The following is a 14,182-nucleotide window of genomic DNA, read 5'->3' on the forward strand; positions in this document are numbered from 1 at the left end:
AGCCTAACTGATGCATTTTTACGAAATCAACTCGACTTTAAACAATATATTTGATTCAAGTCAAATAATCCGACAAATCAAACCTCCCGTACGTAGCTGATCGGACTATGAAATGGTTCGGTTCGATGGTCTTGCACACCCCTAGGGGTTAATTCCCTCGAATGGAAGAGGAAAACCAAACGACTGCAAGAAATTCAAAACGGCATTGGTTAACTTGCACTTCCACTGTTCCCCTTAATCAAGATGACGTTTAGCTCTTCCATTCTAACAGCGTCTGGAATATCGAAATTGCCCCCTGACTGTCGAACGAAACCCCTCCCTTTTTCTACATCCATCAGCTTCCGTTGCAGAGCTCCTTTCTCTTTCTTTCTTCTTCCCAACTTCTACTTCAGAGCTTTCTCCGATTCCTCGATCGGACGGTCACTGTTATCACCCATGACTCTGATGACTCCTGCACCATTGGATGTATATCCTATAAACCGTTTACTTTTATTTCTTTGATCATACTCTTGATAACAATCTCTCATTTCTACCTCTGTCTCTCTCGTTTACTTCAATTCATCTCAATTCAATTTAATTTTGATTTCGAAATGATTGGCTTTTAATATTTTGATGTTTTTAATTGAAGCTCTCATAAATTCTCCATTTCTTTGCGCCTATGCTGAACTCTTAGGGTTTTGATAAGCAGATCCAAGCTCTGGCATTGACTCTGGTTTTATTTTTGTTTCTATTTTTCGAATTTGAATTTATTTTAGCAGCAAGAGGACGATGAGATGCTGGTTCCACACAACGACTTCGCTGATGGTCCTCAGCCTATGGAAGGTACATTTTCATTTGTTTGCTAAGCAATAATACTGTTTTAATTTTTCAGTTTCGTCAGTATTTTCTTAAGTACCAAGTTTGATTTGAGTTCATCTGAGTTGCGCATCATGTGTTTTAATTTTACGTTTGTCTCCATGAGATGTTATGATTATTGAGATTAGCTTTGTATATGATGGTTTTGATTTTTGCAGTTAGCATTGACCTGCTAGGCTCAGTTGAGTGTAATCTGGGTTCTTCTCTGGGAGTCAATATCTCATAAATATTTGCTATTTTTAGGAGTTTAGAGTTGTCGCTATAGTCATTTTAACATTTATGGTCTCTTTTAATGAATAGATAACTTCCGCCAACGAACTGAAATTTGGCTCTCTGGGTTATTTGCAGTTCTTTGATTGCTTTGGCTATGCAGAGTGGAATTTTTTTATTTTATTGTTTTTATGCCATTTGTTTTAACTATAATACCATTGAACATATGCATTTTGATGATATATTTCATTTCTCATTTTCTGGCTTATTGGTTTTAGTAGCACCAGCTGAAACAGCAAGTGCAGTTGACTCACAGTCAGTGGATGATCCACCATCAGCACGGTTCACATGGACAATTGATAACTTTTCGAGGCTCAACACCAAGAAGCTGTATTCTGATATTTTTGTTGTTGGAGGCTACAAATGGTATTTTGATCTCGTTCCATGGTTGATATTGGGATAACCTTTGGTTACTTGATTCAGTTACATTTTTGTTGACCATTAAAATTTGCATTGGCAGGCGGATATTGATTTTTCCAAAAGGGAACAATGTGGATCATTTGTCCATGTATCTAGATGTTGCAGATTCTGCAACTTTGCCATATGGGTGGAGTAGATATGCTCAGTTCAGCTTGTCTGTTGTCAATCAAATTCATCAAAAATACTCTATTCGGAAAGGTATCATCTCCTTGCTGGTGGCATGGATTGTTGGCCATGTGTTATATTTGTTTGCCTGAATTTTGTATTTAACTTGTTTGGATTTATGCATGCAATTCATAGCTACTATTTCTTTTTTGATTGACTAGAGCCTGTCATCCTTATATTTCTGCATTAGGTGTTCTTTTGTTTATGTTTATCTTTTCACATTGAAGTTCATAGTGTTTTCGTTGTCTTTTGGGCATTGGCAAACGTTGCTTGATGAACAAGTAATGGATTTATAAGTGAGTGGTCTATCATCCATATATCTCATGATATTCCATAGGTACTACCTGATTTGCATGGGATATATTTTGGAGGACTGCTAGATCAAAAGATTTCTTTCTTTTCCTTTTACATCCTATTTGGTATTTCTTGTTGAAACTTGAATGTTACATAGTCCCTTTTATGGCATGAAGGAGAAGTTTGTTGTTAGTGGCAATTTATGAAGACATTTTTTATATGCTTTTTTGACATTGCTCAAAACGGAAAATGGCTTGTTATTTAAATGTGTATTTATACGATGCTAAAAAGTTCACGACAAGAAAATTGCTTGTTATTTAAATGTGTATTCATTAGTTAAAGGAGGGCTACCATACTGTAGGAGGATGTCTTTTGCATTTACAATATCCATCCTACACCTGATGGATAATAAATTCTCTCTCTTAGGTGTATCACTCAAACAAAACAAAAAATTGTGGTCACAATATGGATCATGTTTGGTATTAAGCAGAGACTGATGATATAGGTTTTGATCTTTTATTAAATCGGGAAGTTATGGTCTAAACCAAGCTCCTAGTAACCTTGATTCAGACTTTAAGGCTCAAGACTCAATAGGAGCTAGTCTAGCACCTTGGGGGAAATGTAGAGAGAGAAATGGAGGAGAAAGAAATCAGGGTGCAGAAAAAAAGGTGACATTTTCTCTCTTCTTTTTTTAGGAGCAGGTGAAAGATGTGGGAAGGAAAATGAGGTGTTGATGTGATGTATTTATTTTTCAAGTCAATATTTTATGAATAAAAATAAAATTACGATTTTTACCTTTGAGTTTAATATTAAAAATAAGATATTGCACATGTCAATGGGAAAATATGTAATTTGACATTTTAGAACAAAATCAATATGTTGTTTACTTGTTTGTCCAACTTTCACCCAAATTTAGGTGGCCTCACTCTTTCCTGGTTCTAAATTGCATGACACAACTCAAGTTAAAAGCTAAATTGCTGAAATTTTATTCATTGATATCTGAAAATAAAGTGTTACAAGCAGGGATATGTATAGACTTAAATAAATTAATCTAAGCCAAATGCTTCATATAAAAGATAGATAAACGCCTTCATATGACTCGTAATTTGACAATGAGTAATAATAGAACTTATTTATTTGACTCCTAGTTCCTATGTTGACCAGGATAACACAAGATAAAAGTAATATTAGCACTAACTTAGCTCCCAAAGTTGACAAAATTACTGAATATCCATGCTCACAATTTAGCACCAAATTGACAAAATTGCTGAATTGCTCCTGCTGAATCTGCAGGGATGTTTTTCTGCAGAAATTCTTAATAATCCCCCATGCATTTTATCCACCAAATCAAAGCTTGGGGCTGGTAAATTTTCCCTTTCTTATTTCTTCTATAGACTTTAAAACTCATTTCTATCAATGACTAACCTAATTAAACTGAAAAGGACAAGATACACAGGAAATGGAAAAAAAAAAAAGCTTATGGTGTATTGCAACATTTCAGTTGAAAATAACCCCAAAGAAAGAAGCAGAATTCTACCCCCCCCAAAAAAAAAAAAAAAAAAAAAAAGACAACAAGAAAACAAAAAAAAAAAAAGGCAGAAAACAGAGAAGAAGATTGCACCTCAAAAATTTACAATGCTTCTGCACAAGAACAACGTACTGGCCTCTCACTTTTATTTGGATTCATCTATGAATTAGCTTGTGGTTCACTTTCCTTTGAATATTTCCTAATAGCAGGCTTCTCTCTCTCTCTCTCTGTGTGTGTGTGCGCGCGCTTTCTCCTTTACTCTTCTGCTGTGTTTGATTACACTAAAAGTGCATTTGATTACATTATATTACATTCCCTTGCAGTTCACCAAACACAGCCTTCCTGGATCTTCTATTCCTTTTATTCACATAGTCCTTCTCTCTTATTCAATCCAAAAGAAGAAAATAGCGACTAGAAATCCATTTATTTCTTATTGTTGAGAGAAAAATATTGTAGTTGTATTTCTTGTATATCATTAATCGATTACATAGGTCTATATATAAGGAATTCCTACGCTACCTAGCTATTTAGGAATACAAATCATAAACTAATTAGGAATCTAACTCCTAATAGAACTCTATTTACAACTAATCCTTAACACTCCCCCTCAAGTAGGAGCATAGATGTTAATCATGCTCAACTTGTTACAAACTACTAGTTTCAGCAAAACACAATACCATACTCAGCAACTGTACCCACTTCATTATAGCAATAAAGAATCCCAAACCAAATAGTAGTAGCAGAATCAAGACAATACACTTAGGTTGTCGAAACAAATCTCACTGAACCAGAAAACAACTCACTGGGCTGTTTCAAGCTTCCATAATCAATGCCTCAAAGAGGAAGCTCCATAGCGCATATATTTAGAAACGCAGCAAAGGAAACTCTGGCAAACGGAGTGCACCACTGAAGGTCAAGAACACAATGCAACTCACTGGTGTTGCACTGCTCTCGACAAAGGAGAAGGTTCAAAAGCAGAATACCCATAACGACAGCAAAGGTGCAGTACCAAACCCTAATGCAATAAGGAATCACTAGAAAATCACCGAAAATTACCTAAAACAATTGTCACAACAAAGAAAAAAATAGGTTTCCTCAGCAAATTAACGCAACAATAGTAGCAGAAGACTGCCCGACACAGCTGCAATAGAATCGCAACAAACAAACCTATTGAATAAGCCCAAGAATGACGATGCAACTCACTGGGTTGCATGTCTCTGTTCAAGTCAACGCCGGAGAGAGGAACCGGAGTGAAAAAGACCGCTGGACATGCGCCAGCGCATGACCCAGAGCAGGAAGAAAGAGGTGACGCATGGGGGCCATTCACTTGGAATCCGGCAACCGGATTTTGGGAAGGCGCTGATCAACGGCTGGAGAATATCCTGAAGTCGGTGGTGAGACAAAATACTAACCCTAGAAAGGCTTCCTAGGGTGGCAATGGCTTCTCGCAAGGGAAGTTTCGAGAATTTTTTTTTTTGAATGGAAGGCTCTTATACCATGTTGAGAGAAAAATATTGTAGTTGTATTTCTTGTATATCATCAATCGATTACATAGGTCTATATATAAGGAATTCCTACGCTACCTAGCTATTTAGGAATACAAATCATAAACTAATTAGGGATCTAACTCCTAATAGTACTCTATTTACAACTAATCCTTAACACTTATGAATATATGATGTTAATTTTAGATGCAGTATTATATTTTTGGTTGCATAATTGCTCACCTACAATCTTTCACTTTAATAACTACATTGTGTAGCTCTCCTGCGTCTCTAACCCACCACACCCCCCCCCCCCCCCCCCCCAAAAAAAAAAAAAAAAAAAAGAAAAGAAAAGAACTACCTGGTGGGCTTGGACCATTGTACCGTAAGAAAGTACACCAATTATTTGGCAGATGAATGTTTTTTTTAAAGTAAGAGGGACAAGGAGAAGCTTTTGGTTTAAAAAGTAAGGGTTACAATATGCAACTAGCTTGTATCTGTGGGTTGGTCTTTGTAGTTTGCTCTAAGACATCTGAATGAGAATTTGAAATATGAATGACATCTATGGTCTGATTATGTCAGATATATCATCAAGAAAAGTGTCACATCAGTAACATATCAACAAGATAGACGAGCCTTGAGATATGGTGTCTTGGGTGCCTATGATGAATTATGATGACATACTGACTTTGACTGAGACTCAGACAAGGTTTAATATCTTGGATTATTATCCCATAGATATAATGCTTCGAAGGTGGCCTAAGAAGTGCATTTTTTTGGGAATTTGCTCAAAAATATTTGAGAGGGTAGATCTTGAAAACTTTGAAATGGGTTTAAGTTAAAACATTCTATAATTTTATTTATGGAGAAGAATAATCCCAATGGTACTCCAAATGCCAAAAATGAACTTTCAACTAATTTTCATTATTGTAATTAAATGGCAGAAAACAAGTCATTTTTAGTTAAATGTTTTCCTCAGAAAATATGTCTACAGTTGGTGTTTCTGAGCAGCAAGTGGAGCCTAAATGAAATGTATTCAGGCATGTTACTAAATGGGAAAGTGAAGATTTATATGTTGTACATGACCTGGATCTTTGGCATAAGTAAAAAAGGATGGAGTTTGGTTATTCTCGATCTAACCTAGCATTTAGAAAATTCAGATCTATTCGCTAATGGCTACTTTCCTAATGTAAAGAAAACCATTAATCAGTAATGATTACTTCTTAGAAAAGAATATACATATAATGGTAAAATCCATTAAATCAATGGTACTGATTATTTTTTGTTCCTTTTTTTAGACACACAACACCAATTCAATGCACGTGAGAGTGATTGGGGCTTCACTTCATTCATGCCTCTTGGGGAACTGTATGACCCCGGTAGAGGTTATCTTGTTAATGACACATGCATAGTTGAAGCTGATGTTGCTGTCCGAAGGGTCATTGATTATTGGTCCCATGATTCCAAAAAGGAAACTGGTTATGTTGGACTTAAGAACCAAGGAGCTACCTGCTACATGAACTCTCTCCTGCAGACATTGTACCATATACCTTATTTCAGAAAGGTAGTATTTGGTCTTCGTTGCTTGAATTAATGAAATTATTCGCAAGCCCATGTCTTTTCTTGTTACTTGCAGGCTGTATATCATATGCCAACAACTGAGAATGATATGCCATCAGGGAGCATTCCTCTTGCCTTACAGAGTTTGTTCTATAAGCTTCAATATAGTGACACTAGTGTAGCAACAAAAGAGTTGACAAAATCTTTTGGCTGGGACACATATGATTCTTTCATGCAGCATGATGTGCAAGAACTTAATAGGGTTCTTTCTGAAAAGCTTGAAGATAAAATGAAGGTAAAGAAGGTTCACTATTTCATGCTTTTGCTACTCATTATTGAAATATATAAAAGATTGTTATATTCATATCTTTGTTTTACTGGGTCAGGGAACAGTTGTTGAAGGCACAATACAACAGTTATTTGAAGGACACCATATGAATTATATTGAATGCATCAATGTGGATTATAAGTCAAACAGAAAGGAATCCTTTTATGGTACTCATTTGGGTAACACTGAGTAGCTAAATTATCAAGATTCATCTTGTGGGGCTCATGCAATTTTATATATAATTGTAGATCTTCAGCTTGATGTCAAAGGCTGTCGGGATGTTTATGCTTCTTTTGACAAATATGTGGAGGTGGAACGTCTTGAGGGCGATAACAAATATCATGCTGAGCAACATGGGTTACAGGTGAGATAATTTTGAGACATGTGGACCTCAAGCTTTGGTAGATTGAAACTTGTCTCTAGGAGCAATGGAATATTAAGTCTTTGTTTTCAGATTTGTTTGGACGAATAGATTTTCTTGCATTTTGGCAGCTCATCTTGTTGCCAGGAGTGGGAGTTTCATTCACATGTCTGATCTGTCATTTGCTTTTGTTCTTTTTTAAAATGAATAGCCACCATTGAAGGGCATCTAACTGCTTCTCTTTTTCCTTGTACTGGTCTGTTTAAAATTGTTATTTGAACTGTTGAAATTTTCTTTTTTTGAAAATATTGGTTAGAGGCCATTAAAATTTGTGTTTAAGGTGAATTTCACATATTCTACTCATGAAAACTTCAAAATACCTGAGCAACACTTCAAAACTGCTTTTAACAACATCTAAATTGTTGTTTTTCTGGAAAAGTAGCTTCAATCTCAATGTCAAACAGGTCCTACTTCTGCTTTCTTCTATTTTTTTTTTTTTTTGTTTTTTGGAAAGTGCTTTCTAGTTTTACTTATTTTGTGCTTCTGAATAGTGTTACTAATAACTTGGTAATATATGGCTTTTTCAGGATGCTAGGAAGGGTGTCCTGTTTATTGACTTCCCTCCTGTTCTTCAACTTCAGCTGAAACGGTTTGAGTATGATTTCATGCGGGATACAATGGTAAAGGTTAGTTGTTGACCAGGAAACGAAAACTCAAACAAAGATAACAAATTCTGCCTCATGAATGAAATTTATGAGTGTAGATTCTTTTATTAATCAATGCTTACTAAATATGTAAATTCAGTTGTTTCTTTATTTCATTTTTCAGTCTGTGTATTGACAGTTGAGTCTTCGCATTTGTCTCCTAGAATATATTCTGTTGAGATTTTTAATCTAGGTATGGCAGTTTTGCCTTCCTGGAGTTGCCCATTAAATGGGGTGAGGCTGGGTTTTGATTCTAGAACCCAAAAATTGGGCTTAGGTTTGGATGGAAAATTGGATAATCTAACCTGTCAATTATGTGATATACAATTTTTGAATTATGAATATATCAAAGGTAAATGGTTAAAGAACATGCATATAGCTGAAATCGATCCAAAAAAAAAAAAAAAAAAAAAAACGAGAAGGAATTAAAAGGATAATCAGAGATGGTTAACATCTGCCTTGCCCTAACATAAGCTCATAACTACCCCACTTTGAACCTGACATGGGGTGGGTAATCATATTGTGTAGTGGGTCAGGGTGATTAGATTGATGTAAAAAGTATTGTGAAGCAGTAAAGATTCCACAATACAACTGCACGACTTCTGAGCGTGTTTAAAAGGTGGGCTGTGCTGGAATTTTTAATCTTGGCCTCAGAATGCCCTCTGTTAGACTTGTTTGACCAAGTCTTGTTCAATATTATAAAAAATTTTATATATGGTAATATGATTTGTTGATTGAGTGAGCTCAGCCCTTAGTAAAGAAAATCCCAACACCAACTTACATTGGTGGCAGGCCTCAATTTGGCCAGGCTGGGGCAGAGTTTGGGACGAAATCCCTGGCTGTGTTAGTGATAGAGGTTGCACAGTAATAAGTATATATAGGAAAAGCATTGGACAAGAAGTGACGTCATAGAAAGGAATAGAATAAAAGAAAACAAGTTTTTATCTATTTATGGCATCAGTATAGGCCTAACCTTTAATTTCACCCCGAACTTTTCGAGTAGTTGTAATTTCACTCTAAATTGACCTTTGTACCTTAGGTATCAAGAACTTATCAACCTAGTTGCAATTACACCCTAATTTGCTTTTATTGTGCAATTGCACCCTAAAAACAACACCCTAAACTTGTCAGTTTGTTGCAATTGCACCCTAAAAGTAAACTAAGTCAGAATTTTGATTAAAATAAAAAATGGATTCCATACCCAAGTATTTAAACAATAAATAATAAAATCAAAACCCAAGTATACATATAATAAAAAAAAAAAATATAAAGATTGAATTTTGATTTTAAAATTGAACCAATTTTAAGATGCAAAAATAATGAGTTGGGTATTAATTCAAATTAGGGTGTAATTGCAACTAGGTTGATAAGTTCAGGGTATGAAGGTCGATTTAGATTAAAATTGCAACTACTCGAAAAGTTTGAGGTGATATTGAAGGTTAGGCCCATCAGTGTGTATCTTAAAGATTGGAAAATTGTCACATTGGATTGAAAGTGGATCTTTTGTTCTACAGAACCTTAGCTATCTATTTGTAGCAAATTATGTTCACTTTAGCTAATAGGGAATACTCACATTTGCAATCGAGTGTAGCTTTAGTGGGATGATCTGTTCAGCATGGCTATGCTGAAACGACTACCCAGCTAATCAAGGAAGGAATCTCTCAATGTAGTTCTGGTTCTACTCATCATCTAGTCAAAACCCTGAGACATCACTTGTAAGGCCAGTTAGAAGCCTGTAAAAGGTTCAGATTATGGAGTATGATAGCGTAATCAATATTTTCAACACATTTTCTCCCAAAAATTCAAAAATCCTATTCTCCCCCCATAATTTTATTATACATATTGCCCAACACCCCACCTCCCCCCCCCCCCCCCCCAACCAAAAAAAAAAAAAAAAAATTTTGCTTTCAATCTTTTTTTTTTTCCCTACTATTTTTGTTCCACAACCATTTAAAGTCTACTTCATTTCTTATTTGGCTTAATATAAATACAGTAGTTTAGTACATGATAGTAGAGTTGTATAAAACAATTATCCAACATGTATATGTGCGTATTTTTTTGAGAAATTTGAAAAGTGAAAACAGAGGCTTCTTTTTATGAAGGTTAATTCCCTTTGTATTTGAATTTTTATTCAATGTGGGAGGTCAATCAAGCTAAATGATGCTTAAACATATATTTGCTTATCTAATTTGTATGTCTTTTCTTTTTTTTCTTTTTTTTTTTTTGTCATATTACAAGTATACATTTAATAAAAGTTTAAGAATCTGAAAATTTATTTGTCCCAAGGCAAGCTTATAAATGAGAGAGGTATCAAGTTTATAAAAACGTTTTTCTTTTCATCTTGTCTGTGAGTTTAAACAAGTTGAGAATCAAGTTTGGGATTGAGAGTTAATATTAAAAAGGTTTTAGTTGGCATTGTTATAGATGATTCTGCTAGTCTGCAGTTCTAATATCATGGTTTGAGCCAATAATCTAATTTAGGTACTTTTTAGCCTCTTTCTTGATGACAGAGGCCTGAAGCATTTGGTCCTAGATTTTCTAAAGCGTAAATTATGTGGCTCGTCAAATCAGCACTCTCAAAGGAATCAGAGCACATGATACCTCTATATAGACTACCTGTCAATTTAACTGGGCAATTGAATTGGGTAACTGCAAGCCTGCTTTGAAGTAATGGATGACTCATATGCGTTAGAGAAAGTCCTGATCTCGTCGAAAAGCATGTGTATGATATTTTGCCACATTTTTGTTAGATTGGATTTTGGATCACAGAATCTGATGGACAATTCTCTAATTGAACTTCTGTTAATCTAATTATTGATAGGATAGGAAATAGCAGACCCTTGAATAGAAATTAAATTCCTTTCATTCATTGACTAAGATTCCCCCCCCTGTACATGACAAATTCATATTGTTGTTCATTTCTTGTTGCTTTTACTTCATAAAGAGTAAAGGTTTAATCTTCTCAAATAAGTGCACACACTTGATTTGGTATTTTCTCTGTAATCAATTCTCTGTCATCTCATTAGCCAGCACGCGTGCCATATAAGAATGGATGAGAAGATCTATAAGAATATATGAGAATATCATTAATTTTCTTTCTCATTGAGGGAATGTAGTTCTTAAGTTCGTTTCATTTTTCTTTCCTTTAAGGTAATGTCTTTTCACTAAAATGTTGGTCATTTGTAGATTTATATGCTTCTTTTTACCAACAACTTGCATTCTCTATCTTTTTGGTTTGAGCTTCATTAATTTCATTGATGCTCTCCAGATAAATGATCGCTACGAGTTCCCTTTGCAACTTGATCTAGATAGAGAGGATGGTAAATATTTATCTCCTGAGGCAGATAGAAGCGTCCGCAACCTGTACACTCTTCACAGGTAAGAATTTGTGTTGTAAAAGAATCCGAGAGCAAATTTAACAAGGATAAAGATCATCTTTTACTTGTTAAACTGATCCACCAGTGAGAATAAATTGGAAAGTTAATAACATCAAGGATAGCAAATTGATGACATTCTATGCATATGGAGAGAAATTGATGTTACCTTTAGGTTAGTCTGTGAGAGAATCAGTGTGAAGCTGCACCAATAAATGTCGAACAAAAAAAAAAAAAAAAAAAAAACTCTAAATAATTATATTGTTGAGGAGATGGAACATTGAATGAGAGCTTCAACAGGCAATAAACTTAAATACAAAGATCACAGATGGACAATCTTGAAGAGTTCCGTAGGAAGTCCAACATTTTCAAACAATAGATTAATTATGTTGCATTGGAGAAACCAATTAAGGCCTCGACAGTGTGGTCTGGTTTTATCATTACATGCAAATATAATAATAGTGCAACTGTCCAACACCTTGGTCCAGTGAATGACTTCATCCAACTTGTTCATATGCCTTTTATTCTTCATCCTTTTCCTTTCACTGTTTTCCAAATTGAATGCGTGCATAAATTTAATGCTTTGCATGTGTGGACTTTATCCCTGGGTGAAATGTTATCATACTGTCTGGTATCTGGAGTCGCTTAAAATTTTGTTTGCCTGTTGATATCTTTTTTGTTTGTTGGTTTGATTGTTTACCTGTCATGGTTCTGTCTTATAATGCTGATTACTTAAATTTTCTGCTGATTGATATCAACAGCATTTCTTTACTTTGCATTTTACTGATGCATTTTACTTTGCATGTGACATCTTTTTTTTTTTTTTTGCTGATGTATGTTGGGATAATAATCATGTGCTGCTGCTTTTTCCCAGTGTTTTAGTTCATAGTGGTGGTGTGCATGGTGGGCACTACTATGCGTATATCAGGCCAACTCTTTCAGATCAATGGTATGCATTGTGGTCCCTAAATTTAAGCTAGTTTCAGCAGAAACCTTTTCTTTTTTATTATCTGAAGCATTTACATTTAACTGTTTGTGTAATACTGTTGTTGAAATGAAGCTGATTTCTTTTGCTATGCCAATTTCTTTTATGGTTCATTTGAGTAGGTGTTCATTTGAATTAAAGTGGATTTGGAATTTTTTAGTGGAAAATAATACAACTTACTAATTCTAATTCAAATTCCAGTTCCTTTCAATGGACCCTTAGTTCATTCTATCTTTGTTTTATTCAATGTTGCTTGATGGCATGGCCTAAGCTAACTTGTGTGCTCGCTGGCATATTCTCTTAATGTTTTGGATGGATTTAAGTATTCATTCATGTAACTAGTGTGCTTGAACTTGCATTTCTGGGCATAATCTTTGGGAACTGTTCTTAAGTAATTATTTTTTATTTGGTATGAAGCCTTTAATTTTTTGAAATGTGTCATATGCCTTGGTTCTGTTTTTCTTTTTTGTAACTCCCTACTCATTAGAATTTATGGCATGTAGGTTTAAATTTGATGATGAGCGGGTAACAAAAGAGGATATGAAAAGGGCGCTAGAGGAGCAGTATGGTGGTGAGGAAGAGGTAACATTTTCGCATTGCTTTCTAGTTTTTTATTTGATTTCATACTTGTTTCAATTGACCCTTTTTGTTCCTTGCTTCTGTATGGCAGTTACCCCAGGCAAATCCTGGTTTCAACAACTCTCCCTTTAAGTTTACAAAATATTCAAATGCCTATATGCTTGTATATATACGTGAAAGTGACAAAGAAAAGATAATCTGTAATGTGGATGAGAAGGACATTGCAGAACATCTCAGGGTGAGATGATAACTTTTATCAGTGCATTTTTGATTTCTGATTGTTTAGTTAGTTGAATAATGTTTCATTGTACAAATGAAATATCACATTTCAGATAAGATTGAAGAAAGAGCAGGAAGAAAAAGAACAAAAGAGAAAGGAAAAAGCTGAGGCACATTTGTATACCATCATAAAGGTAACGACTCTCAAATTTTACTTTTTCCCAGTGCTCCCAAAACCCTATCGCCACCCTACTAATCCTGATTTTGACCTTTTATGTATCACCGATTTACAGGAATACCATTGATTATTTGTTGTTAAATGTCAAAATACATATCTTTGAACATTCATCAGTGATTTATTTATTCTATGCATTTAGGTTGCCCGCAATGAGGATCTCCTTGATCAGATTGGGAAGGACATATATTTTGATCTTGTGGATCATGACAAAGTTCGTAGTTTCCGTATCCAGAAGCAAATGCCCTTTAATCTTTTCAAGGTACCTCTTTGCTTTCCATTTGCATCCCCTGTTCCTGTTTTCCATTTATAACCTGGAGGTGCTGAGCCAACATTTATTGTTCAGAGTACGTAATTTTTGGTAGCTACTCTATGAGGGCGTTTAGTTCAGCTGATTCATGTAGCTGATAGTAGATTTGCACCCAACAACTAGGTCGTAGGTGTTTGGTAAGCTTTTTAGTTAGTAGCTAATAGCTGATAAAAGTCAAATAAGTTGCTGATTCCATCAGTTTTGCTTTGGAGTTTTTTCGTATTAGTTTGTAGCTGATTTTTATTTATATTATATTTGAATTTCATTAACCTCATAAAAATATTTGCTAATAAAATTATTTGTTTCAAGTTATATTATATTTTAACAGTAACCGTTACCAAAATTTTATCAAATACGAACATTCATCAGCTTACCGCTATCAATCATCATCCACTAGCTATCAGCTATTAGCTAGTATGAACCATTGAACCAAATGGGCCTTGTATAGCCCAAATCCTAATTGGGAAGATTTATAAGTGCAATACTCAGTTCGCAATGGCAAGAGGCTTCA

General features: G+C 34.8%; 1 protein-coding gene across 4 annotated transcripts; it reads left to right on the top strand.

Moving 5' to 3' along the window:
- Nucleotides 1–260: 260 nt before the first annotated feature.
- Nucleotides 261–13,623, top strand: LOC119371200 (ubiquitin C-terminal hydrolase 12; the record flags this gene model as incomplete). Of its 4 annotated transcripts, none has more annotated exon segments than XM_089722370.1 (15): nucleotides 261–465; nucleotides 756–822; nucleotides 1,344–1,491; nucleotides 1,586–1,743; nucleotides 6,315–6,580; nucleotides 6,653–6,871; nucleotides 6,963–7,071; nucleotides 7,153–7,268; nucleotides 7,853–7,951; nucleotides 11,238–11,347; nucleotides 12,218–12,292; nucleotides 12,832–12,910; nucleotides 12,999–13,145; nucleotides 13,240–13,320; nucleotides 13,504–13,623. In XM_089722370.1, coding segments are annotated over 15 exon segments (1,824 nt in total), but the record flags the coding sequence as incomplete, so codon positions are not given.
- Nucleotides 13,624–14,182: the final 559 nt, after the last annotated feature.

Source organism: Jatropha curcas, chromosome 6 (genome assembly GCF_041381405.1).
Source record: "Jatropha curcas cultivar XTBG-Jc1 chromosome 6, XTBG_Jcur_1.0, whole genome shotgun sequence".
NCBI lineage: Eukaryota > Viridiplantae > Streptophyta > Magnoliopsida > Malpighiales > Euphorbiaceae > Jatropha > Jatropha curcas.